We start from the raw sequence: 24,494 nt of genomic DNA on the forward strand, positions 1-24,494 counted from the left end.
ATATTGCCAATACTCTTCATTAAAGCTTACAGAGTAATAATAATAATAATAAAATGAAAATGTATATAAATAAGAGATAATACCGCTTCTTTTGCCTCAGTTGCAATGATCTGAATCTCCACTTATTAGAGAAAAGGAAAAGCACTGTTTTTATTTGAACAGAAGCACTAGCCCAAGTAATTCTGGAAAAGCAAGCTTCAAGTATCTTCTTGGCAGCAGGGGGAACAGAACACCAAAGATTGCATACTATTTTAAATGTTAAAAAGCTATAAAATTTTATTTGACAAGTTAACAAGTAAGCATTTCATTAATCCATCAAAACACTTTATTACAAGTCATTGTAGTTGAATTACAGGTACCCTACATAAAAGTTAATTCTGAGGTGAACAAACTGACCTACTAATGAGTGGGCAGTTTAGAACGTCTATATCTATGCTATACCTATTTTATTTTTTAAAAGTATTTTGTGAAATTAAAAATGTACTAGCTGTCAGACTTCAGAAACTTCTAACACAGTAAACTTTAGAACTATTGTTCCCACATTATATCATCATTTTTCAGTGTTGACTGAAGTTTCCGCACATTTTTTAGCAACTGAAGAGAGCTTCTGCTTTTCTGTCCAGGACAAGATTTAGACATACTTTCCTTTACAGTGACTGCAATCTCCTTTGCTTCCTTTTGGTCACCACACTTTAGTCTGATATGAGCTGCCCCTTGCTTCAATTTCTGAGTTTTTCTCTTTAATTTCTGCACCTAGGAAGAAAGATTACTAATTAAGAATGTTACATACTCGGAAGACCTACAGATGTAGAGCTCACTGGACTTCTACCAAACTCCAAACTAAAGATATCTAACAGATATTAAAAAAAAAAAAAGAAGTTCAGATCTACTAATCTTGCACATAGTTGTCTTGCTGTAACTGAAAGCACTACAGAAAAGTGACCTTGTCAACACAGAAAGCATTACAGAAAACTGACCTCACCCACACTCAATAGGCCGCTGAACCCCATCACACCCTAAGGTAAAACTGTTTACTTGAGAGAGACAGAATATTATCTGTTACCAAATTATATTTACAATGGTCTTTCTCCATTTCAGCTTGTACTACCCTAACAAACAAAAAAATCCCAACAAACCTATAAGATGTATATTGTATATTATCAGCTACTCTATTCACGCAGGTTACTCTGAAGCCTCATAACAAAATTGGAAAACAGATTAAATAGGATTGACTGCTACAGAACAGTTTTTTAAATGTCAGATAATAGGACTTGACTTGCACTTGGCATGAAAAGGTCACTCCCAAAGATAAAATTAGGCTGGAAGCATTCCATATGCCAGTTTAGGCTTTAAGTCCATTTCTAAAAATAATTAACTTTAATTGCATTCTAGAACATATTATTAACTGTGAAACACAGAGATGACTACAGCATTTTTATTATGATAGGTTCTAAAAGCTGAAATATGCATCAGAAATATTAAGACTGATCTGTACAAAATGCACACAGAAATAACTGTGTGCCAGGAAAAAAAACATATAGGCCAAGTGTTACAGGAGTGGCCTGTATTGATAACCAGGGCATGATGGACAGTAATCAAACAAACACAAAGAATGTGCTATTTACATCATGACCCTAAGGCGTGTGCTCTGATAAGGCTGTTCCAGAGCACACATGACTTGCCAGCAGATCTGCACCCTGATAATAGGCAAGGATGACAACAAGGTTGCACCACCCCATTGTGTTATTCCTCCTCTCATCATCCCAAAATGAAGGCAGACTGTAGCCATAAAGATATGCAAAAGGAAGGAACAAAGGTGCATTTGTTGTCCCTTGTCTCAGGTTCCTGGAGGATGAAGTCAGCAAGATTCTGAGGCAAGGAATAACATCGTAATTGTTGATGTTGCCAAGAGAGGCAGTGAGGACTCAACAGTCAATGTCCTTTGTCCATATTGCTAACATGTAACTCTGACAATTCTACTTTGACATAACCATCTTTGTGCTTGCAATTACATGGACAATAAAAGCTTTGAGTGAGTAAAATCTATCACAGAATGAACATGAATAAACTATCACCTCCCCCTTCCATAAGGTCTCACATGGAGTTTTGTTTTGTTTCCTGTATAAGCAAGGTTCTTAGGTAAGTCTGTTCATTCTGAAACGTAAGATGGAAGAACAGCAAACTATCAGACAGAACTATGGATTGCATTTTTTATCATATGTTCCAGACCAAATTGCTACAAAAGGGTTAAGCCGTTCATCTTATAAGATCACATAAGAAGAGTGATCTTATATGGGCATGTATGAAAAGCTGTTACCTATGGCTCTAAAACATACTGACACTGAATGTGTATGGGTTTGGGGTTACACAAAACTGAAAGGCTTGTCTGACTGATATTGGAGAAGCTGTGGTCAACAGACTATTTGGCTAATAAAAAGTTTTAATATTTCAGTAACACAAAAGACATTTAATCCAGTCTATACAGGATTTATAGCTTCTATTTTCTCATTCCCCAGAGGGACAGGACACAAAGGAACGAAATCCCAACAGTCTTAACACAGCTAACAGATGTGACAGACTGAGCAACCCAGCTCTGTATTGCAGAACTGCCCCGGGGCAGGAAGCTTCCCTACTAGCGTACATTTCGAGCTACCAGCTGTAAGCACTTTTTCTTGATCAAAAGAAGGAATTGGAGGCAATAACACCGAACTAGCCGCCTAATTATAATCACCTATACTGGAACATCCTGGCTTAAGCAATCCAGTGACATTCTAGTTAATGACAACAGGAGGCAGAGTTGTGGCAGCTTTTCGACTAGTGTGTTACTAGCTAGAGAGTTTTCGTTTTATTCTTACAGTAGCCTGATGCTTTTTCAGCTTGGATATTTGTTCTCCTTTAATCTCCATTTGTTTCACAAGGCAATCCAGGTCCTTTTCTAGGTCTTCACGAACTTTGGAGTCTTGAGTCTCCTCTATCTGTTTCAGAAGTCCTTGCTGCTCACTATTAAAGACAAGAATGGCACACTAAGTATTCATGATCTAGTCTAGGATTTCTTTCAGTACTTTCAGTGTATTGAAGGAGTTGCTAGCCATTTTGTCGAGAGTATAGCAATTTAGCATTATTTACCCTCTCACACAATATGCATTAATCTGTAATATAAACACCCTAGAAAAGGTATGTTTTTCTGGTGGGTCTGATCTTCTCCAAATTTGTAGCTAATGTGCATCTTATTCCTCCCTCTTGCCACAGTCATAACAACTACATGCGTAATAGTGTGCAAAATGAGAATTTGTAAAGCGAACAGCAGCTATGCAGTATGGTATTTTCACTTCCTGCCCAGTTTAGTGCAGACTTTGAAAGCTTAGTGTAATACCGAAAAGTATTGTTTAGACTAGTACCTTTAAATTACAGTTTTTCTGACAGATTATGCAAATTAAAATATTCTACTCAAAAAGATTTGCAGCGAAGTGTGCTGGTTAATTAAATTAACCAGCTTAACCAAAATAAATTGTGTAGATATACTTGATACCTAGATATCTGAACTAGTCAAAAACAGAGACCTTGTTCTATATATATTTAAAAAATATATATACATAAATAATATTTATATGAGATATATATATATAAATAATCTCTTTACAAAGGTTGGCTTCTTTTCTGACTTCTGAGTAACTGCTGCTCCTTGACAGTTTCATTGGAGCAACTGTTTGTTGCTATTAAAAAAAAATAAAGCCTGTCCTTGAATTGCCATGAGTAAGCCAAACATTGCTTTCTGAAGAAGGCATTGGTTGCCCGTTTAAGTTTTGCCACATCAAGGATTTCAAATCAGTGTCAAAATCCTAACTGGTTTAACCAACACATCCTCCTCTGTTCAAACCACAGCTCATGTCAACATGTCTACTATGACCAGCTACGTAGCTTTGGCCCACAGTTCTACAAGCTTGCATTAATGGGAAGATGCCTGAGAACACAAGTTGTAATCCACATTTACTTGCATGGTTAGAAAGATACATACACTCCCATCTAATGCGTTAGCTTCTTCCACACCCTGCCCCTTTTCTGGCAGGAGACTGTCCCTCTTTCACAACCCCCTTACAGGACTGGCAAGTTCTGCTGTCAACAAGGAAAGGGTATGAACACCAGGCTGTCTCAGCACAAAGACCCATCAGGCATGCATGTAGAGAGAGAACACAGAAAAAATGAGTACAAAGGAATAGGCTAGATGTTGTAACAGGACTATGCCACAGCTGTACTAATGTATTCTACCACCCAGACTGACTGCATGCTGCAGGCCTACTCAGTGCTAACAGCACCTTTGCAGTCTTCCCCAGGAGAACATTCTTGGTCTACTCTGCAGACCTCAGAATATGTTTAAAATTTCTAAAAAGCATAGGCCTAAAAGATTTTTCATTTGCTGCAGCTGTTACTTCAGTAGCAGCCCAGTTAAGTAGAGGATGTGGAAGCAGAAAAACCCAGCTGAAATATGTTGCTTGCTCACAAGATCAGTTAAACACCAGGACAGAATTTTTTGAATGAGAAAAATCCTACAAGTCAGACCTGCTCAGGCCATTCTGCCAACAAGTAGTCCTACACTTAAAACAGGCTCGGTTCAACTATAGCACACCTGTAGTTCCACAGGGCTTCACTGAAGTCACTTTTACTCATAACACCAGGGATTAGTACTCACAAGCTCATTTGGCCCAGCTCATCTTGTATGGCCAACAGAACGTCCGAAAGACTTCCGGTGGCAGTAGGTGATGTGGAACAAGAGGATACAGATTTTGAAAGTGCACTGCGTCCTAAAATTCCTGGTGTAGTTCCTCCTTGTCTTCGTGATGAGATATGTGGATTCCGATGCTTCATAATATGCAATACACTTTGTACGTTTGCGCTAACAGAATGGCTGGAGCTGACAGACTTAAAGCAGGATTATTAAATAGTTTACAGAAATGATTAACAATTACAATAAAGAGACTTATTCATGCGACTGTAGATGCCAATTTAGCAAGAACATCTGGTTTCACTCACCTTCCCAGCCACAAAAGGTAGTTCACCAGCCTTTACATGTAATTGTGAAAAGTGGATTTTCTTCATTGTAGGATTTCTCTGCCATAAGACAGAAAAAGTAAGACAAGAAATTCCAATCTGCTGACCCAACAGCACAATCTTAAACTTTTTTTTTTTTTTTTAATAAGTAAAATTCAAATAAAGAAGCAGTGTAATGCATCACCTCAGTTTCCTCAGTGGTTTAAAAAAAAGTTTCTTTCCTGAATGTAGAAGAAGTAGGATTTCCAACAGTCAAGACAAGCAAATTTTATTCCAGCTGCATTTAGCAGATAGCTTGACAATTAGGTTGACATTAAAGAAACTGAACATTGCTTGCTTAAGTCTGAAAAACCACAGTTGCACAATTTTGATTGACCTGTAACATGTGTTGCAAAATGAATTCTCTTGATTTCAACAATCCCCCCAAAACACACTATCTTAAGGTGCCTAAAATTTCTTTGGAAACTAATTTTGACATATAAACTGAAAGACAGCTAAGAGAGGATATGGAGGGGGATATGACAGTAAGACTGTAACAGAGGTTATTGTCATGCTGGTAAGGTTAAGTTTTCCAGTGAGGTGTTACCAGCTCTAGCACCGTTTTAATTACCAAAAACCAAAGAGGTATTCAACACTTTTTGTCACTTTTGAAAATGGAGTAAAGCGCAGCAGACAAACCAAGTGCCTCTTAGATCACCCTTTGTCACAAATTCCAAATGCCTCTGTGCAAGGCAGATGCTATCAGCAACAATATGCTAATAAAAACTTTCATGTTACCTTCTTAGTTTTTTTCTTCTTCACATTTTCTTTTTTAGGTTCATTTTGAGACATTACTGACGACATCAAAATTTTGTTTATCTCAAATCCTGTTTGAAGCTGTGGGAATAAGCAAAAAACCCCCAACCATATAATGTAATATTAGAAGTATGAAATTGCATGATTTAATTAATACCCTCTTTCATGCATGGATGAGAACCAGTTAAGGGCACTATCAACTGCCCTGCTTGGAAAGCGTAAGCTACACTTAAAACCGGAACAGATTACTAGGATGCCAGGTTATCAGGCAGATCTTGCAGCTCTGTCTTAGAAGTCCTCATTTTCATATTCAGCTGCAGCAGCTGTATTTTTCCACTGTGACAACCAGCAACTGAGATAAGCCAATCCTGCCGCATGCTGGGGATCTGATCATAAAATCCAAGGAACATGAACATTTGGATCTTACAATCTGGGGCAGAGAGAACTGAGCCTGTCTGTGTAACATTGAGGTCAAACCTACTGGATAATCATCAGATTGCTCTGTAGTTCAAAGCTGATATAAAAGCTCATGATAAACAGGATAATAGCCATTCCCAATTAAACATAGGACAAGGACTTTGTTTTGGCATGCGTAACAGTTTCGGCTAAACAATGCTGGAGGTCCATCGCAAAAGTGAGATTATTCTGGCTTTTCTGTCATCAAAGGGAAGTGAACCACCCCACACCCTCTATTTCCCAACCTAGATCCAATAGACCTAAACCCATCCTGCAGTGAACTGAGATGGTATTAATACTAGTTCAGGATTCAGTTTACTACATCCAAGTCCTTTCTTGAGCAACTACCTGCTTTGGGAAAGTCATTCTTACTATGTTTCTCAGAAGAAAGAAATTTTATTTTAGAATAATAATTATTATTTAAATAAATAATATTATTTATAATAATATAATAGATATTCTATTATCTCCCTGCTAGGCTTTCTGCTCTGCAGCAGCAAGCAGTTTAAGCAAGAAACCCAAAAACCTGCCATCGACTGTGTCATTCTGCTGGATTCTGGAGATGATACCTGGCCTACAATCTGCATGTTATTTCAGGCTTCCTGGAATGATGAAAATCCTCATCCTTGGATGAGGTATAAAACCTGACAGCAACGATGAATTAATTTAAGCTCTCAGCTTCACTTATGGTTAGGTTCTTTCAGTATTATTCTTCAGCTCTGCATCCCCTCACCCCACCCCAAGGGGATGCCAGCACAACTGCTCTCTTTCAAAATGACTGCTACTTCTCAGCAAAGCGAAGTTTGGAACACCATTACTCTGCCCCTTTAACAAAAAGGTTTTTTTGATTTTGCTGTCTTTGGAAAACATTCCTCTCTCAGATGGATGGTGGCCCAACAGACTGATTATGGCTTCGCAGAATAATGAATTATTCAAGTTCGCACTTAATGAACAGTGTAACAGTATCACTGATCAAAGACTTTTCCAAGTATAGTCCAATATATTAGATTTCAGTAGATCTTAACAAAAAGAGGAAAACAAACACAAAAACCAACCTTATTTGGGGTACAAGATTTCTTATATAACCACTTTCTAGTTACTGTAATTTATCTGATTTAGTTGCAGATTCTCTAGAAACTCATCTTCTACCCAGACCTCTGATAGCAGCTTTGAGGCTGATGAACTGTATCATTAATACAAAACAAAGTGGAATCTTGATTGAGATAGGCAATATGCCTAGTAAGCTTTCTACTTCTGTAATTTATAACTGGTCTAGGTAGTATTCCAGGAGTTTTCCCTAGGTAATAAACATGTGGAGTTTAAATGTAATTAAGAGAAGGGTATTTTAGACAGAGAGAGTATCTTTCTTCAGTCACAAAAAATAAGATAAAATAAAACCTTTTCAGTCTACCTGAGCAGTTTTGTCTTGCATTAGCTTACGCTGCTGCTCTTCCTTACAAAGCTTTTCTTCTAAGTGTTTGATCTTGTTCTGAATTTGAAGGCAAGAATGATTAGTCACACTTCAGTTTGCCAGGATGGATCAGAACTCTGAATTAGCTTGCAATTGTAATCTGGGATAAAACAGGACTGAAGGAATTTTTAAAGGCCAGACTGAAAAAAAGACATGCAAATGAAGCCAAGGTGACATTCAGTCAGGTATGCTTTATGATCTTAGCTTCAACAGAGGAAACTTTTGCAAAACTTAGTATTACTAACAATATGCCATACAAATAATTTCAAATGAATGACTTTCAGACTGTCATTCCATGTGTGCTTACTTCTGCAGTTCTCTGAGTAGCAGTAAGTTTAAGACACTCTTTTTCTAGCATTTCAAGCTTTTCAAGTTTTGCACGCAGTTCCAACCAGTTCTGATCTTCCCCTTTCTGAAGCTGGGTCTGGAAAAAAGTAAGCAAGAATGGAGTTGGCAGCCGACTGAAGTTATTGCAGACAGCAAAAAACCAAACACACTACAGTAAAGGTGTTTAACTAGTTTAAATTTCATACTTTTTAAATTGCAAAGTGATGAAAAATACCAGGCAGACAAAGAAGACTTAAGTTTCCAGCAGCCTTTTTGTCTACCAAATGTGCAAGTATTAGCATGGGTTTGCTCATTAGAAGTCCCACCTAGGGAGTTTTTTCATACAATTCACTGAACAGTTGTCATCAGCTAGTCAGACAGTAAATTACTTCCATTTGCTACCACCCTGAGCAAGGATGAGGAAAAATAATGGCCATTAAAAAGCTCAGATTTTACACATTTCTATGCTTTTTAACTGTATCACTACTTTGTCAGTATGCTAAGGGGCTTCACCTGTTGTTCTAAAACCATTTTCTTTTCCAGTTCCGCACTGGAAACCATTTTTCTCATGTAATCCAGCTGTTTCTCCAGCAGGGAGCAGCGGGATTGTGCTGCATTTAACTGCACACTTAAATCTACAGAGAGAAACAAAGACATTCAGTATAGCAATGACAGTTACACATTTAGTTATACAATGTCTCCTCATTGAGGAATTCTCTGTCTTCAAAACATGCAAAAAAAGTTTTCTTAGTCTGAACAAGTCATGTGGTAAAAAAATGTTTTATATATGACATGAGAATCAAAATGTTTTTCCAGAGCTAGTCCCTGATTTGAATTCCAAAGGCATGAGCACTGCAGTTGCTCTTGATTTACATCAGCAAATATCTATCCAGAATCTGGTTTCTTCCCTTCCCCTCACTTTTCTCAAGCTAGTAGTGTTACACACATAAGCTGCTGCTTGCTTATTATAGGAGTTAAAACACACCACCTGAAAACTGCTTATTCTTTAAAATAACTGCATGCGTTATGCAATACTTGCTTAATGTAAGTAAAAAAGATCTCAACTTGATCCACAATTACCAAGCTCCTGCCCCTCCCCAATTCTGAAGCAAAAAAGGAAAGGGGGTGCATTAATTAGCAGTTTGTCAAAACAAACACTCCCTGGATGATGCAACTCTTGGAGTTGCTGTGGCTACACCTTAGCACTCAAGAGAAGTACCTTTCCTCTGTTGCATCAGTTCTTGATGTGCTGTGTTCTTTTTGTAGGATTCATTCTCCAAGGCCTTATACTGAGCCACTGCTATGGAGAGGCTGCACAGATGATCTTCAGCCTGTGACCTCTCCAACTCTAGATGGCGGATCTTTTCTTGAAGAGTTTTCAGGGCTGCCACCACAGCTAGCAAACAACGCAACAGTTACACCTTAAGTAATGAATATTCCTATTATTATTATTTTTACAAAGCACTTAAACCAGCAAAATACTACCTAAATTTTTTTCCTAGGACTATTCCCGAAATTAATTATATTCCCCAGCAGTACACAAATACATACCGAACATATCTGGGAGAAAATGAACATGTTTACTGCATAACCAAGGTACAAAGCACAGGTCCTATGAGCAAAATTATTTTCGCTCTAAATGTTAGCAAGCACGAAGATATTGTGGCAAATTGAGCATAAGAAACCCTGAGACTTCTGCTTACACAGAAGCAGGTAACACAGGTATCCGAGTGAGGTCACAAGTTTTCATTAACAAAACTGATGTGGAGAGATTGAAAATAAAAACAAACAAACCAGACTCAGGACAGGGGGGAAATCAGATACAAAGGGACATTTTAGTAGAGAGTGCATTTTAAAAACATTATTGTTTCAAAAGGTGATCACACAGTGTCTAGTTTCTTGTATTTGATGATTCTTTAACCATAGAAACAAGTCTGCAAGATTTTGCTTTTAGCCTCAAATCAGTATGTGTCAAAATTATGACAGAAGTAAAAGCTGCAATTTCAGCTACAAGGAAAAGCCTACTAGCTCTCCAAAAAGTATACACACCCATGGAAGTTTAAGACATGTTTTGTAACAAGTCAAGCTTATTTTCTGACACTTTATAGGCCTTGATAGTTTCCCTATACCAATTCTCTCAGTAAAGGAATGCCCAGCAAATATTGCTAGCTCCATAGCAACTCTCATCAGCTTATCATAGCCCCATTAGAATAAAATAAACAAACAAACAAAGTGGGACCACTTCTTCCATCTTTCTAATGGCATGTCAAACATTTCCTTACTTAAATACTTAGCTGCATAACATTAAACTGCACATTTTAATCAAAGAAGACCAAACTGTATGACAAAAGATTACTATGAAGTCACAGATTCTTCAGGTGAAGAGCAATGATCACATGCACACCCATAGGTTGTGCCTGTGCAATATTGCAAAGTTGTCCACTGTAGTAAATCCAAGTATGGAATCCTTGTGATTCACTGAGCTTTCCAGATATGCTAAGCCACCAAGCAGTTGCCCTGGGAGCTCCACATTAAGGCACACAACGACCACACCGGACCCATATTTCATACAGAGTAACTTTCATTCTGCTCTCTCCTGAGAGTCTGCATTATTCTAAAGCTTTCCCAAGGAATCCTATCACACAAAAAACCTCAGAAGTGATTTTAAGCTAGAGGGAGTTGAACAGCACTATGCAAAGCCAATTCCAACTCAGTGTACCATACCAACGATCTTTTTATACTCTGTATTTAAAGTCATGAACTGCTTCTGCTGAGTTTGAAGCATTCTCCTTTGCTTTTAGAGGAAGTTTGACGATTTTAAGTTAAACAATTTTCAAAGCCGAAGTTTATGAGGATGTTAGAAGAGTTGCAGCAGTTTCCATTCCAGACGTATGACTTCAGGGAGACTACTCCCTCAGGACACATATACATCCTGTCTCAATGTCAGTCTGATAAGCACAGCAAGTCATTGAACTGAGTAAAACAGAATAGGAGTTTGCTCAAGAGATTTCATGTGGAACAATTAAAAAGACCACTTTAAGGAGAAATTTTGGCTTTACCTTGGTTATTGGGGATAGAAGGCCTGTCACCACCAACAGCTGCCAACTTCTTTGATTCTGTATAAGCAAAGGCTGCAGGAAGCATCTTATCTGGTGGCTGAAGAAAGCTTCCTATGAAACTGTTCTTTGATTCAAAATCCACAGCCTACAAAAAAAGAGCTATTTAATGCTATTAGCTCTATAACAGACTATCTAACAGTTTTCAAAGTAAGTAACTGGGCTGTCCCTGGCTCTGTTTATATCAAAACAGATTATGTGCACCAAAATAATAATTAAAAAAACTCCACACACCCCCAGATGAATCCTGTATTTTAATGCAATGCCAAAACAACTGAAAAGCGTTGTTTTGAAAACAACGTAGTGTTGAAACACTAAACATAGCTCTCTTTGAACACCCAAAATTTTCTAAGATTTTTCTTGGTGCTTTCTAATAATTTATGCTGATTTGTGTACTTTGAAAAGCCAAGGATTGACAATATTTTCTATTATGTAATTTATGGACTTCAGCGTCTGCCTCTCAGTGCTCCTTGCAGAGCAAGCATTCCAAATTTTACAGCCTATTTTCATTTTGCAGCCTCCTTAGTGCTCTCCTGCCTATTTTTTTTACATGTGGCTTTATTACATAATAAAGATATAGTTCTCCATATTTACTGTTGAGATAACAGAAAGTTATTTAATATGTAATAACCCTAGCATTCCTCTTATTATTAAGTATATGTATTAACTCCTGTTTCTCCACTCCCTTTCCACTCTACCCTTTCTTTATTTTACTAGAAGTACATTTGAAGATTACACCTTGTCAAATAATCATTTTCTTGTCCATGATACTCAAGACATGGGCAGTGAAGCTTGCAGAAAGTGGTTTAGTCCAACGCAACCTCTAGGAAGTTAAAGCAAGTTTTACATCACACTGTTTTAAAACACATGCAAGTTTTAAATCACCAAGCATTTCACTTGATGCCATGTAAGAATTTAAAAGTATATACAGCTTCAGCTGATAGAAGAACAGCTTATTTGAAAGTTTAACCACATGATGATTATGGTATCACTGGAGTTTAAAATACAAAGCTTGCAACTGGAACAGGCTTCCTGCTTGGGCTGGGCTATTCACAGACCCTAGTTCCCAAGAAAGTCACCCAAAAGAGGTTATCTAGTATCAGGAGGAAGAAACCCAAACCAAGACTGGAACCTGCTGATGAAGCACACCCCAGGAAAAGCCATTCATACCAGGTGGGCGGGGAAGAAAGTTTTCAGTAATGGAAAAAGTTTCCAGGAACAGATCTTCCAGCACCGTTTCAGAAGCCGTATAAAATAAAAAAATCATCATCCATCCACACCTCCTCTTCAAGAGATGCAGTAAACCAAAGGTACGTGGAAATACTTCCTTCCTCCTCCAAGTTGTCATCATGGAGATGTCAACACCAGCATTTATTCGCCAGGGCTTGCTCGATCAGGGCCTCCCGGACACCGCTGCTTTTGTGTGCTAACACCCCCAGGGCAGATCCCACAGTCCAAGGCAGACCCCCAGCACTGACACGGCCCCCCTGGCAGTGGCACAGCTCCCCCAGACCTGCAAAAGGGGACCTGCCAGGCTACCCTTGCTTTTCTGGAGAGTTCCCCATGGGGCCCTGCCACCATTCTGCCTGAGTCCAGGCCACAAGGTCCTGGCACTGAGTTGGAAGCCATGGGCGGCTAGGCATACCACTGTCTCTGGCAAGAGGTTCCACCCGGTGACCGTGCCACATTTATGGCCACACAAGCTGTCTATACGCTTGCACAGCTCCATCCTGGAGCACTGGGAAACACCCTGCAGGGACACCTGACTGCCTGTAGCAGCTGGCCAGTCATATGCACCATTTCCAACAGCACAAGGGGCAGTGGCAGTGAAGGGCAGAAAGCAGGGAGCAGCAGAAAACTCAAGATACGGATGGGAAAGTCCTGTGGCTGCATGGGGGGTCAGGGCCGAGACAAGAGATGGGCCTGGCATGGCATGATGCACCAGCGCAGTATTCCACAACAGAAGAAATAAGCAAGACTTACCAATTTTCCCATTGCTTCTCAACCTCTACATGTTGGTGATGAAAAAGACTAGCAAAAAAGGTCCATAAAAACAGGCATATGCACACACAAAAAGCTTCCCACTACTGCTGTGAACAGAGGAAGGCAACTTTGGAAACTCCAGAGGAAGAAGGTGGGTTTTGCTCACATCATCTAACCTTTTGGCAGGCAGCATAAGCAGAGATTCACTTTTCCGATGTACTCCAGTGGAACATGGCTCCCTCGTATGCCTGCAGCTGCTACACATCGATTAGTTTCCTTATTACTTTCACATAAACAAGTTCTGCTGTTTCCAAGGAGACAGATCTGTGGACAGTTGTAAGGAGGGTGGGGTGATCTGAAGCAAATAATGAACAAGAGGGGGAGGGAATAAAGGTCCAGAATATATGAGAGTTTGTGGTCGAGTTCAGTAACACAAAGCAGGGGGGATGCAGGGGACACAAGTGGAAAGTAAAAGCCCTTTAGTTCTGCAAGTAAAGTCAGGGGAAGGTGAAAGAGGAGAGACCAGCTCACCAGCCCAGTGATGGTGATCCAGCTAATGCAGTGTGGGCTTCAGCATGAAAACCCACAATTTGCCAGCACAGCAGAGGGTAATACACACCCTGCAGCTGGAGGGGGAAGCTCCCCAAGCTGCTCCTAAGAGCACAGGCTCAGCAAGGGGTGTCAGGGAATACAATACCACACAACTGAGACACCTGTGTTTGCAGAACCCCTGCTGTGGACATGGTTACGGATGCCTTCCTTTGCCACAGCTTTCTCAGACGCGGAGGCTGTGTGAAGTAGGTTGAGGGAATGGTTGCTATAGCACTTGGAGGCTCTGTCAGCATAGTTATTCTCGTAGAGGTGCTCTGGTGTAGACAAGTCCTTTAGTATCTTCAGAGGTAAATACAGTTTATAACAACTATCCTGTACAGAAGTAATGTCTACGACACTGCAGACCTCAGGCATGGACAAGGGCCAGGGAAAGGACTGAGTCATTCTAGACCAGCAAGACATCACCAAACATCCTGACCACTTTCAGCCCACTAGGACAAGAAACCTACCAGGAAATAATTAAGTAGCTTGACATATGTTTGGACGTCAACCGTCCTATCATCAGCTTTTTCCCCCCACAAGTATTTAAGTTTCTACAAAACCATCACAGACAGGTTCGCTTTTTAAACAGGATTAGAGAGCCCACATCCACTCTTTTATTCCATGGTACCATGGACACCGGTACACAGACCTAGAGAGGTGCTTTAAAGCAGAAATTGCTTCCCAAATGGTGATATTTGTACTAATGTAACTCCACGAGGCCTGGGGGATTTAGCACTTGAACAACACTCGTTAAAGCAGCCAAAACACTGTTGTTTAGACAAGCCTTTCATTGAGGTTATTAATGCACTCATTTGAGTTTGGGGAACAGCCAAGGGAGAAGTATGCATATTAAACAGAGGCTGACAAAATACCCCAGTTACAGTTGAGAGGAGGGGAGGGTAAGAAGGAAGAAATGCCCCACTCCTGCCCCAGCAGTCTGCACCACTGCAGTGAGTGGGGTGAAGCACTTGCATTGTGCAGGCTGCATCTGGAGTGAGCACTAGCCCTTTGGGTTTTTTAACAAGAACTGACCCAGCCTGTGCCGGTGGACACAGTGGTGATGCTCAGGTACCCAGTGTTATTTCACACAGAAACCCACAAAGTAGCCGGTTCATACATACCCTGCATCATGCACGAGGCAACTTAGTGCTACACATGGGCTTGCCATTAACCATCAGCCTGGCCAAGCCACCTATGTTCTCTCCAAGCCTGAGCCAAGAGGCTCCCGGAGTGCAATGCCACATGGTTGCAACGCTGTGCACATTGCATGGTGCCAGGCACAGCAAATTAGCTCTGTGACAGCACTGCACTAATGTAATTACACTGCCTGTCTCCTACCTTGCTGCAGCCAGCGTGTTCACCCCTGGGGTGCAAGCATGAGCAGAGCTTTTCCCTTTAGCAGGACCACTTTTGCCTGTTGGCTCACCATCACTTGCAGGCTGGGAGCAAGCTTTTACAGAACCTGTTGGGGAGCAATCCTGTCATCAGGTCCATACCTGTATCTGTGACTTTCATGGCTCAGAGGACAGCAATCAAGCTGGAGTTTGGTACCTTAAGACAAACAGAGAATTGCCCATTTCATCATGGTCATGTAAGCACTAACGTGATTTACACTGTTTATTTTTGCTGGATGTGGCCTGCATTGAGTGCCAGAGCACTGGATTGGGTTGCTGTAAAAATCAATCGACATTTTTGTTACTGCTATCTAGCTACAAGTAAGTATGCCAACAGTGCAGATTTACCGAACAACATTGAAATCCTAAATGTTACAGAAAGACCAGTTACGACTTCCTCCTCCTCCCTTCTTTTCCATTCTTCCCCTCCTTTGCTAGCCATGTCATTAAAAAAGTTTCAGAAAATTTATTATGAAGTTAAAAGTCCAAAACTGTTTTGCCACATGCACAATTGTGTCCCATACTGTAAAGCAGCATATGGAAAAGCTTTTTCCACATGTGAACTATAGCAGATTCAGGGAATAATGCTGGCTTAACAGCTTCCTGAAAGATATACGCTAAAGGAATAATGTGATAATGTAAGGGATGCTTACACTAAATTCTCTGATGTTTGTTACCTCACAGAGATCCTGGTTCATTCAAATTACTGTACAGGCAACCTTTTAGAAGCAAAGAAAGAGGTGCTGTCAGAACATCTTCAAAGAGGAAAAAGAAAAAAGAGATCAAAGCACTTTTCAGAAAGAAATACAAAGATATCTATCTTCTGACCTGACCTACTGGGCATGCACAATTTATGGTGGTTTTTCTTCATGAAATTGAAAACAGTCTCAGATGAATCAAAGAATGATTCACTGTTTATTTGACATAAGAGAAATTTTAAAGAGTCACCCCAACACAGGCTACATCGAGAAACTCCCAGAATGCTGGCTGCTGGCTTGTCTATTTGAGCCAAACCTTGCTGGCAAAAGGTTATGTGAGAGGCCATTTTGGTGACACAATCCAAATTGGTCTATTTTTACTCCTTTCACTTTCCTTCAAGAACCAGGGAAAAAGCTTGGTCAGCTGTACTAGTTGTGCTGCAATGCTCTTTCAGCCTTACTCCCAACAGACAAAGAACAGCCCTTCTACTGACAAGAAGAAATAAATAATGTAGGCAAACTGCATTGTTGTTTTGGGAACACCCAGTCTCTAGCATCCTGACACAACTGCTTTAATCAGCCTGAAACATATGACCTTGCTCAGGACATATCTAAGTAACGGGTACTCACGTCCTTCTTTAATCTAAGTGGGTTAGAAATTAAATGGTAACAGCTGCAAAACTAATAGGAAGTGAAACCTCACTGAATCAATATAGCATTTCAATATGGTTTTAAGTTCTGTTGAGTCCCACTTTACATGAGTTTAGAACAAATGACTAAAATTTGAATTGAATTGAATTGAATGACTGAAATTTGAATAAAATGACTAGAGAAATTAAGGAACTTGGGAGGTTTTTGAAAACTGACACAGAGAAATCCATGGGAGCTGTACAAACTGCGAGATACAAACTGACAGTCTCAGAACTGAATATACAAAGGTTAAGCACTTGGTTTCTTCGTTGATACTACTGTAGCAAAACCTATTCATTCCTGAATTTAAAGTCTTACACAGAACTTTCATACAACAATTTTTTTTTCAGTCTTGGAAGAAAAGGAAATTACATTCTGTGTTTTCCCATGACACTGCATGTACTGTGAAGTATGATGAAAACTGGTATTTTAATGAAAAAAACCCCCACTCCTAAGCTTTTTATTTCATGGTGTCAGACCTTCTGAGCATTCGTACTAATATTTCTCTAGTTCCTATTTGCTGAAGATAAGATAGAGAACAAAAAAGAAAGCAAACGGACTGAGTTACACAACCACTTTGTGAACAAGGCAAAGAAATAACCAGGAGGAGAAAAAACAGATATTTTTTTAAAGACTTTTTTTAGTAATTGGTGCTAACCTAACAGCATATCAAGCAAACTTGGGTCATAATGTTAAGAGTTTTGCTGTTTTCCTCAACGAGGACAGCAGACCTAATTCCTCATTAAATTGGGCCTTCATTCGTAAGTGCATGATAAAATCATATTCAATACTTTGTGAGGAAATCAAATTGGTGCAAACTGCTTTAACATGTATGAGCAGATGATAACTGAACTTAGCATTCAAAGAAGTAAGACTGCAAATCCCTACCTACTAACAATTGCTATGTTAGCAAGAAAGCATCTGGCCTGGAATATAGCATTTTTACCTTTCTAAGTCTTTAATCAGTCCAAAGTAATTAAAGATAACCTTCTTGTAAAAAGCAACAAAAACCCCAATACTGTAAGTGGTCACTCATATACCTCCTCGCTTCCCTCATGGTTCTGTTCCTCTTGTCATCTCCTTTCATCCATCCCCATATTATAGTTGCTTTTTCTCCCTCATCTCCTCTCTTTTCATTGTATTTACATCATCCTATAGCTTTGTTCCTTGCTCTTCTCCCTTTGGTATGCTTCTTCTTCTCCCTCTTCTAGCATAAACAGTTAGGGTTTTGTACAAAGTAAAAAGAGCTATTTCCCCCCCCCCACAGCAACAACTGCCAAGTTTCTTCCCTTCATCCTTAGTTCCAACAGATGCTGTTTGCTCTTAGTATACTGATGTGGAAACTGAAGGTGCTCTCCTCAGTACTCTACATGAAGAATTTTAAAAGTTACTTTTTCTACCCACTTATTTTCTGCTGCTGATGCCGTCACACTGTCTTCCATATGTAGTTTGCTTAGCTTCACTACTTCTCTTCACCCTCAAAAATCTGCTTTTGCTCATTAGATTGGAAGCTGCTCTCACAGCTTTCTAAAGTGCAAAGCACAGTGCATGTGTCTCAACAGATTGGAAGGCAGGAGGAAATTACTGGCTCTGGCTATTGACCCTTGATTAAAAAGAAGATGACTTTGCTGTTGTGGAAAGTGAAGGTTTTCAAGGGCAACTGTCTCCAGTATAGAAGACTGTGTATCTGTACACAGGCAGAATAATCAGGGATTAGAAGGGCAAATGCAAAACAGAAAAGACATATTAGGGTAAATGGGGCAAATATAAGAGTGGGTTGAAATGACAATCATTGTGAAGAAATACAATGAGGTAGGGGATAGTTATTGCAGGTACTGACTCATTCACAGTAAACACTTCTACCACATGATAATTTTCACCTTTTATGTCTCAAATATTTAATGGGATCATCGAAAGATGGTTCTGAACGTTGCAACTTGCCCTCTAGGCAGATGAAACACACAGATTGTGTCCCCACCATTGCCTTGGAATTTATTTTCAAAGTAAACTTCTGTTTTTACCAATACTTTCTCAGGGAAAGTGGCAGTCTCTTCATCCAACATTCTTTAACCTAGCATGGAGATGGTGTAGGAGGAGATATTTAGCCAGATAACTGGAAAAGCATGACATGGATGAGCAGAGAAACACAAAGAGGATAATTATTTGTCTCTTTTTACCTACTACCACTCCTGCTTCCCCCCCCCACCCCCACCCCCCCCCCCCGCCATTCCTGTGCTGCTGATAACTAGGCACCTGGCAAGGAGCAAGAACTCCATTCTGCATTTGTACATCAGGCAACCTAAGAACAAGAGCGAGAAAAAACCCAAACAACTAACAAGGAAAAGGTAAGTTTCACTCCTGGCAAGAAATGATTCCCAAAGTCATCTTTTGTCAGCAACAGTTGTCTTTAAAGATACAGAAAAATTGCAAGCAGATATAAGTCAGAGCAACCCTTCAATCTTACCTCAGAGACCTTTTTTTGTTGAAGAATAATTTTAAATAGGATAATCTGTTAACATGTCTCAGAATATTCATAGTAACTCTAACACATCCATATTGCATATCCCAAACAGGCACAATATCCTAAGTATTAATGCCAAATAGTTTGTAATTCATAAGGTATAATGAGTATTCAGAAATGCAAAAATGGTCTACCACTACTTATGCCCTGAGTTGTCTGGGAAAATTTACAACATTCAAAACCGTGCAACAGAATACTTGTTTCATGTAATCTGTGTATTTAAACTTGCATGACTTCAGAGATGCAGAAAAAAATCCGAGTAAGATGCTATGAAATCCTGCACAATATTGCATATATTAAACTTCAATTGATTATAAACTATTTAAGAGACATTTCTCCCCTATAAACTAGATGCACATTTTCTGACTGAAAGGTAATTTAGTGGATCTCTAGGGACTTGACTTAAATTCTTGCTATTCTGTGTGACCCTAATAAATCACAGAGGGATGGGACAGTAAGGGACTGATGTTCCAAGATATGTGGGCCTTCCAGCCTCAGGGCTGAATACCAAGTTTGGTAATGACAGGCTTAGATTCCCGGCTTGTAAAAGAAGTGCAGGTATACAGCCAAAACAAGCAGCACGCTCAGTGAGGAGCTAACAAAAGCTGTGTGCATGGGAACTATAAACATAGATGTGTGTGAAGTCCCACCCTGGTGCTTGGCACCTTTGTCCTCTTGGGACTCAGAATCTGGAGTGCTCTTCTGGCAGTGAGTGCCAAAATCTGTTCTTTAAAACAATGAATAGAGTCCCTGTAGCTTCTCTGGTCTGTGACTTCATTTCATGTGGCTGCTGGTCACAGCATTTTTCTTTGTATTATTACTGGAAAACACCAAGGTCTGTGTTAACAGACAGCCTGCCAAAGGTGTTTAAAAGGCCTATTGGTCTGTCAGCAGATAAAAAATTCCCAGTAAGCAATGTTCATTTTCTTTTAGTGTAGCTGGAGGAAATAGTGTCCATCTTCTCTATGCTGTTACCCAGTGGTTAGAGCATTGGCCAGGAAGTGGGAGTTCCTGGGGAGCATTCATGCTGCATCCCTGACCACCATGCTAGACTGGGAGGAGGAAGAGCAGGAAGGAAACAGGGAGTCACCACCTTTTCGTTTGAAGTTAGAACCCTGTTCAGAAAGCTGCGTAAGAGTCTAGGACAGGGAGAAGGCAGCTGAGGCAAAAGACAGAGTAATCCAAGGACGTGTCTGTCTCATCTAGTTTAATCATCAAAAAAGAATCTTGGGTTTTATTTATGTGTTTTTGTGATAAATAGTTCCTGGATGAAAAATAGCACTAGCTTGGGAATAGCTACCAGAAAACAGGAGTAAGCACCTACAGCTCCTTGTGTCTCCCTCCTTCTCGCTCACACCACTGTCACCGATTTGCCATCCTTTCCAATAGGGATACAACTTCAACAGATGAGGTGATGAATGTTTCCCTTCCACTTGGTAGTCCCTCTGAACACCTGGGACACTCTTCTGGGAGTTACAAGATGTTGACCTGAGGTAAAAGTCAATTCTGTCATCAGTGGGTCACTGCACTGAAGGTGAGCACTCTACCAAATGCAACTGGGCACTGAAGCCAGCTGTGGCTATAACAGAAGAACATGACTTGTTGAGCTCAGAAAGGTTCTCCTCAGCTCGACCTGTCCTGGAGCTGTGCTGCCTACCTCCTAGACTGCAAGTGAGGACAACGGGGAGAGAGGTGCCAAGATGCCCAGCTTGGGGCAATTCAGGACATTTCTATCCAGAAACAGACTAACAGAGTTCAAGTGGCTGCTCAGTGGAGTTTTTTGGATCTGAATTTTCAGTTTAACCGTAGTTTCTTTCCAGGGTCTAGCCTTTAGTCTTTCAGGCTACATTTACACAGTTAAATAGAGTATAGTCAGAGAGCTGGCAAAGTGCAGCAGGACTTTAAGTGGCCTGTGGTTCTGGTACATCACAGCCCAGCTCTTCTCAAAGCAACGCACCCTTCAGCGTAAAACTATTCCATAGTCTTTCTGTGAGAAACACTTGGTCTCCGAAGAAGCACCTCCATGGCTAATTTACCCATCCCTCCTGCATTTGTGACCTCTAAGAAGGCAGGGTGGCAGAGTTTGGTGCAAATGTACACATGCAACCCACAGTAGGCCAGAACACATGGTAGATGTACAAACATGCTCAGAAATAAACCAGCACATTTTCTCCCACACCTTACACTGCAGCTTGCTCAGTCATTGAGACCAGTCTGTTGGGACGATACATGAGTCTCGCTGTAACACCAGCCTTGTGCCTGGGTTCAAAGACCATAGAGGAGTAGCCTCTGAACTTCTAGAAGAGAGTGATCCCATCCTAGGTATTTACTAGTTGGAATGAAATAAGCTTCAACAAATCCAGATGTAAATAGAAGCAGCTGAAAGAATTGATTTAAAAAGCAGTTCGTCCCAAATTGCACAAGTTTTACTGTGTTATTACTAGTTCTCCAGTAACTAAGTGTATTCTGCAGTAAAGTGCTCTGTTGTGATATACAGAAACTGGAAAACACTTTAAAAAGTAAATATAATATAATTTAGATCTTATATCTTAGAAAGGACATGAATACAATGACGATGTATTGTATTTTCAAGAAGTAATTCTGCTGTTGGATATAATTTGCATATGGCTATAGAAGTCCTTATCTAGTTAAAAAAAGAAGGAAGTTGATAAATCATCAAGGAAGGAAATACTGAGGTTTAAAAAAGCCACAAATTTGTTTTTCTTCAGCTTATCATTTTAAAAACTCAAATGCTGTAATTCTGGATGAGTTGCCAGATTGTTTCCTTCATAATTCTGCCTTTCTCTTATCCATTCTTTAGGGATCAAAAACAAGCATATTAACTTCAGTCAGTGGACACGCAAATCAAACAAACACATTTCCCTAACTTCAGGCTCTGATTAATTCCACTGGTAGCCTTTGACCTTGATTTCCACAATGTCTTGCAGTACATACAGAAGCTTGACCTGGTATCGGAAAACTGCAGAGATTTGGTTTGGAAAAAATAAAGCCACCTTCATCTCCATTACCAAAGTACTACATTAAAATCTATTAAACACAGGGCTGAAATCTAAAGTTTAGGCCTTGGAGCCAGTTTCACAATCTGTTTCCTGTAGCCAGGGTTCATTTGCAGCCAGTGGAAAAAACAACTTCTAAAAGATAAAAGGCAGTGCTGTGACTTTCAATCAATCTTAGCATTCGGTGTGGGAATATAGCTGTACCAAAGTCTAATACCAACACTTCAGTCCTGACTCTGGTTCACTTCATTGATCTCAGATGTATGTAGCCACTGCCAGAGACACCCAGCAAGCACAAGCCTATCATAGGAACAATGAGATCTATCCAACTTCTGAAGATCAAAATTTAGATAGAAATAAAGCAAGCATATGTGACATGCCTACTCACAGGAAAACTGGGAGATCATAATGAGTGATGACAGAATGGGATGGGAAGCTGAAGTGGTAGCTAATGTAAAAAACAACAACAACAAACCAACATAAAAGGCACTGGCAGAATTACTTTCTTTGAACCCATCAGTTATGATGGGTGGAGGCCTTGAGTGCTTAGGGAAGTCAAGACTCACATTTATTACAGGTAGTGATGGTATCAGTAGATATATTGTTCATGAGGGTGCCAAAGGCCTAGAGGAAGCAGCTGCACGAAGCAGTCCAGGCCTGTCCATGCTGCCGAACAATGGCTATGCAGACTCCTTGTAGAATGGATTTTATGGAAAAAAAAAAAAAATCAACCCAAAAAAAAAACCAGAGAGAGATTGGTCTTCCTTAAAAGGTACAGGTAATGACAGAATGACACTTATTGTGCAAGCCTTAGATAAACAGTGCCAGAAAACAAAAGGAATGTCAGATGATGAAACCAGATTCTTTAAGAAATAAAAACTGTTGATGGCTGTTGTTGGTGAGCCAGCCCAAACTCTGTTTCTGGGCTCAGAAGCGGTTTGTGTCGTTCTGTGGTATGCAAGTAGCTTGTTCTGCATTTAATTTCAGTTTTGAGGTCTGAATTTTAGAGTGGGAAATGTGAACATAAGAAACATAAAATAATTATGCAAGACCCTATACGCAGACCCTAATTATGCAGGACCCTCTCTGTCCTGTCTCTGAGTTACTTGCAAGCGTTCTTTTGCCTTTCAGCATACTCGGAATTGTAGTTTTATGATTGCTTTAATGTGACAGCTGCAAATGGGTGGTTCTGCCCTTGTTTCCCTCTCCTCTTCTCTGCCAAGGGGTGAATTGGATCAAGGAGCTGACTTGGCTGAAAATTAACTTTCCCAAGAAGGTGCCTTTTTTTCCCCTGCAGAAAAAGCAAGAGAAACAGCATGACCAGCCCATTTGGCAGCAGATCACACTTAATCACAGAACGTTTGAGGTTGGAAGGGACCTCTGATAGTCACCTGGTCCAACCCCCCAGCTCAAGCAGGGCCACCTACAGACAGCTGCCCAGGACCATGACCATGTGGCTTTTGAGTATCCTTGAGGATGGAGACTTCGTAAGCCCCCCGGCCAGCTGTGCCAGGGCTTGGTCACCCTTACAAGTGAAGAACTGTTTCCTGATGTTTGGAGTGAACCGTCTGCGTTTTGGTCTGTGCCCACTGCCTCTGGGCACCACTGCAGAGCCTGGCTGCGTCCCCTTCGCACGCTCTCTTCAGGTTTTTATATACACGGGTAAGAATCCCCCCTGAGCCTTCCCTTCTCCAGGCTTATAGGCTCCAGCAGAATTTAGATTTAAAAAAAAAACAAACGGATTAATTTGGATAAAAAGACTGTGAAAATGTTGCCCAATTTGCATGTTCTAGGGGTTCCCCCCCGGCCTTAATTTCAAGCGTCGAGGGCTGCATTTCACTTGCATCGACTGTTTTTTCCTTTCTGCTGCTGTGTTTACTTAGGCTACATCAAAGGCTTCTGTTGAAGCGTGTATCTGACAAGCCTTTGCAGCTGCTCAAAACACACGCGTGCTTCATTTCGCGGCAATCCACATTTCTGAAGTAAACCCCCACCGGAATGGCTGCGTTCCCGGCTCTGCCCGCCACCTGCTTTTGACACAACCTGTTGGGGCGTGACACAAAGAAACCAACGTCCCGGCAAAACCCAGCGCAGAAACGGCAGCAGCGCTCTCGCTTACCCTTCCCCGGCAGCATCCCGCGGCGGGGCGGGGCGGGGCGGGGGCCCGCGGGCAGTGCCGGTGCCGGTGCCAGAGGCGGCCCCTGCGCGCGGGCGCACCATGGCCCGGCCCGGCCGTGCCGCGCGCTGCCTGCCGGGATACGTAGTTCTCCCCCGCGCGCGCAGCGCCGCCCTTCGGCCAGGCTACACTTCCTAACACCCCCTCCGGGCGCCGCCGCTCCCCGTCACGATTGGGCTGCTGGCGCCGAGTTCTAAGAAGCGATTGGCT

General features: G+C 40.8%; 1 protein-coding gene across 6 annotated transcripts; it reads right to left on the reverse strand.

The window, feature by feature from the left end:
• Window positions 1-249: 249 nt before the first annotated feature.
• Window positions 250-24,344, reverse strand: CEP57L1 (centrosomal protein 57 like 1). Of its 6 annotated transcripts, XM_027814668.2 has the most exons (12): window positions 24,228-24,307; window positions 15,285-15,339; window positions 11,155-11,299; window positions 9,315-9,491; window positions 8,609-8,730; window positions 8,076-8,192; window positions 7,709-7,786; window positions 5,824-5,922; window positions 5,029-5,106; window positions 4,688-4,917; window positions 2,856-3,000; window positions 250-753 (listed from the first exon to the last, which is right to left on the reverse strand). In XM_027814668.2, exons 3-12 carry the CDS (start codon window positions 11,237-11,239, stop codon window positions 529-531), a joined length of 1,356 nt encoding a protein of 451 aa, XP_027670469.1. In that variant the 5' UTR covers window positions 11,240-11,299; window positions 15,285-15,339; window positions 24,228-24,307; the 3' UTR covers window positions 250-528. The 6 variants fall into 6 exon arrangements, with proteins under 6 accessions (XP_027670469.1, XP_014140877.2, XP_055570618.1 ...); XM_014285402.3 differs by lacking the exon at window positions 15,285-15,339 and having other exon boundaries at window positions 24,228-24,344; XM_055714643.1 differs by lacking the exon at window positions 7,709-7,786 and having other exon boundaries at window positions 24,228-24,308.
• Window positions 24,345-24,494: the final 150 nt, after the last annotated feature.

Source organism: Falco cherrug, chromosome 6, assembly GCF_023634085.1.
Source record: "Falco cherrug isolate bFalChe1 chromosome 6, bFalChe1.pri, whole genome shotgun sequence".
In the NCBI taxonomy this organism is placed as follows: domain Eukaryota; kingdom Metazoa; phylum Chordata; class Aves; order Falconiformes; family Falconidae; genus Falco; species Falco cherrug.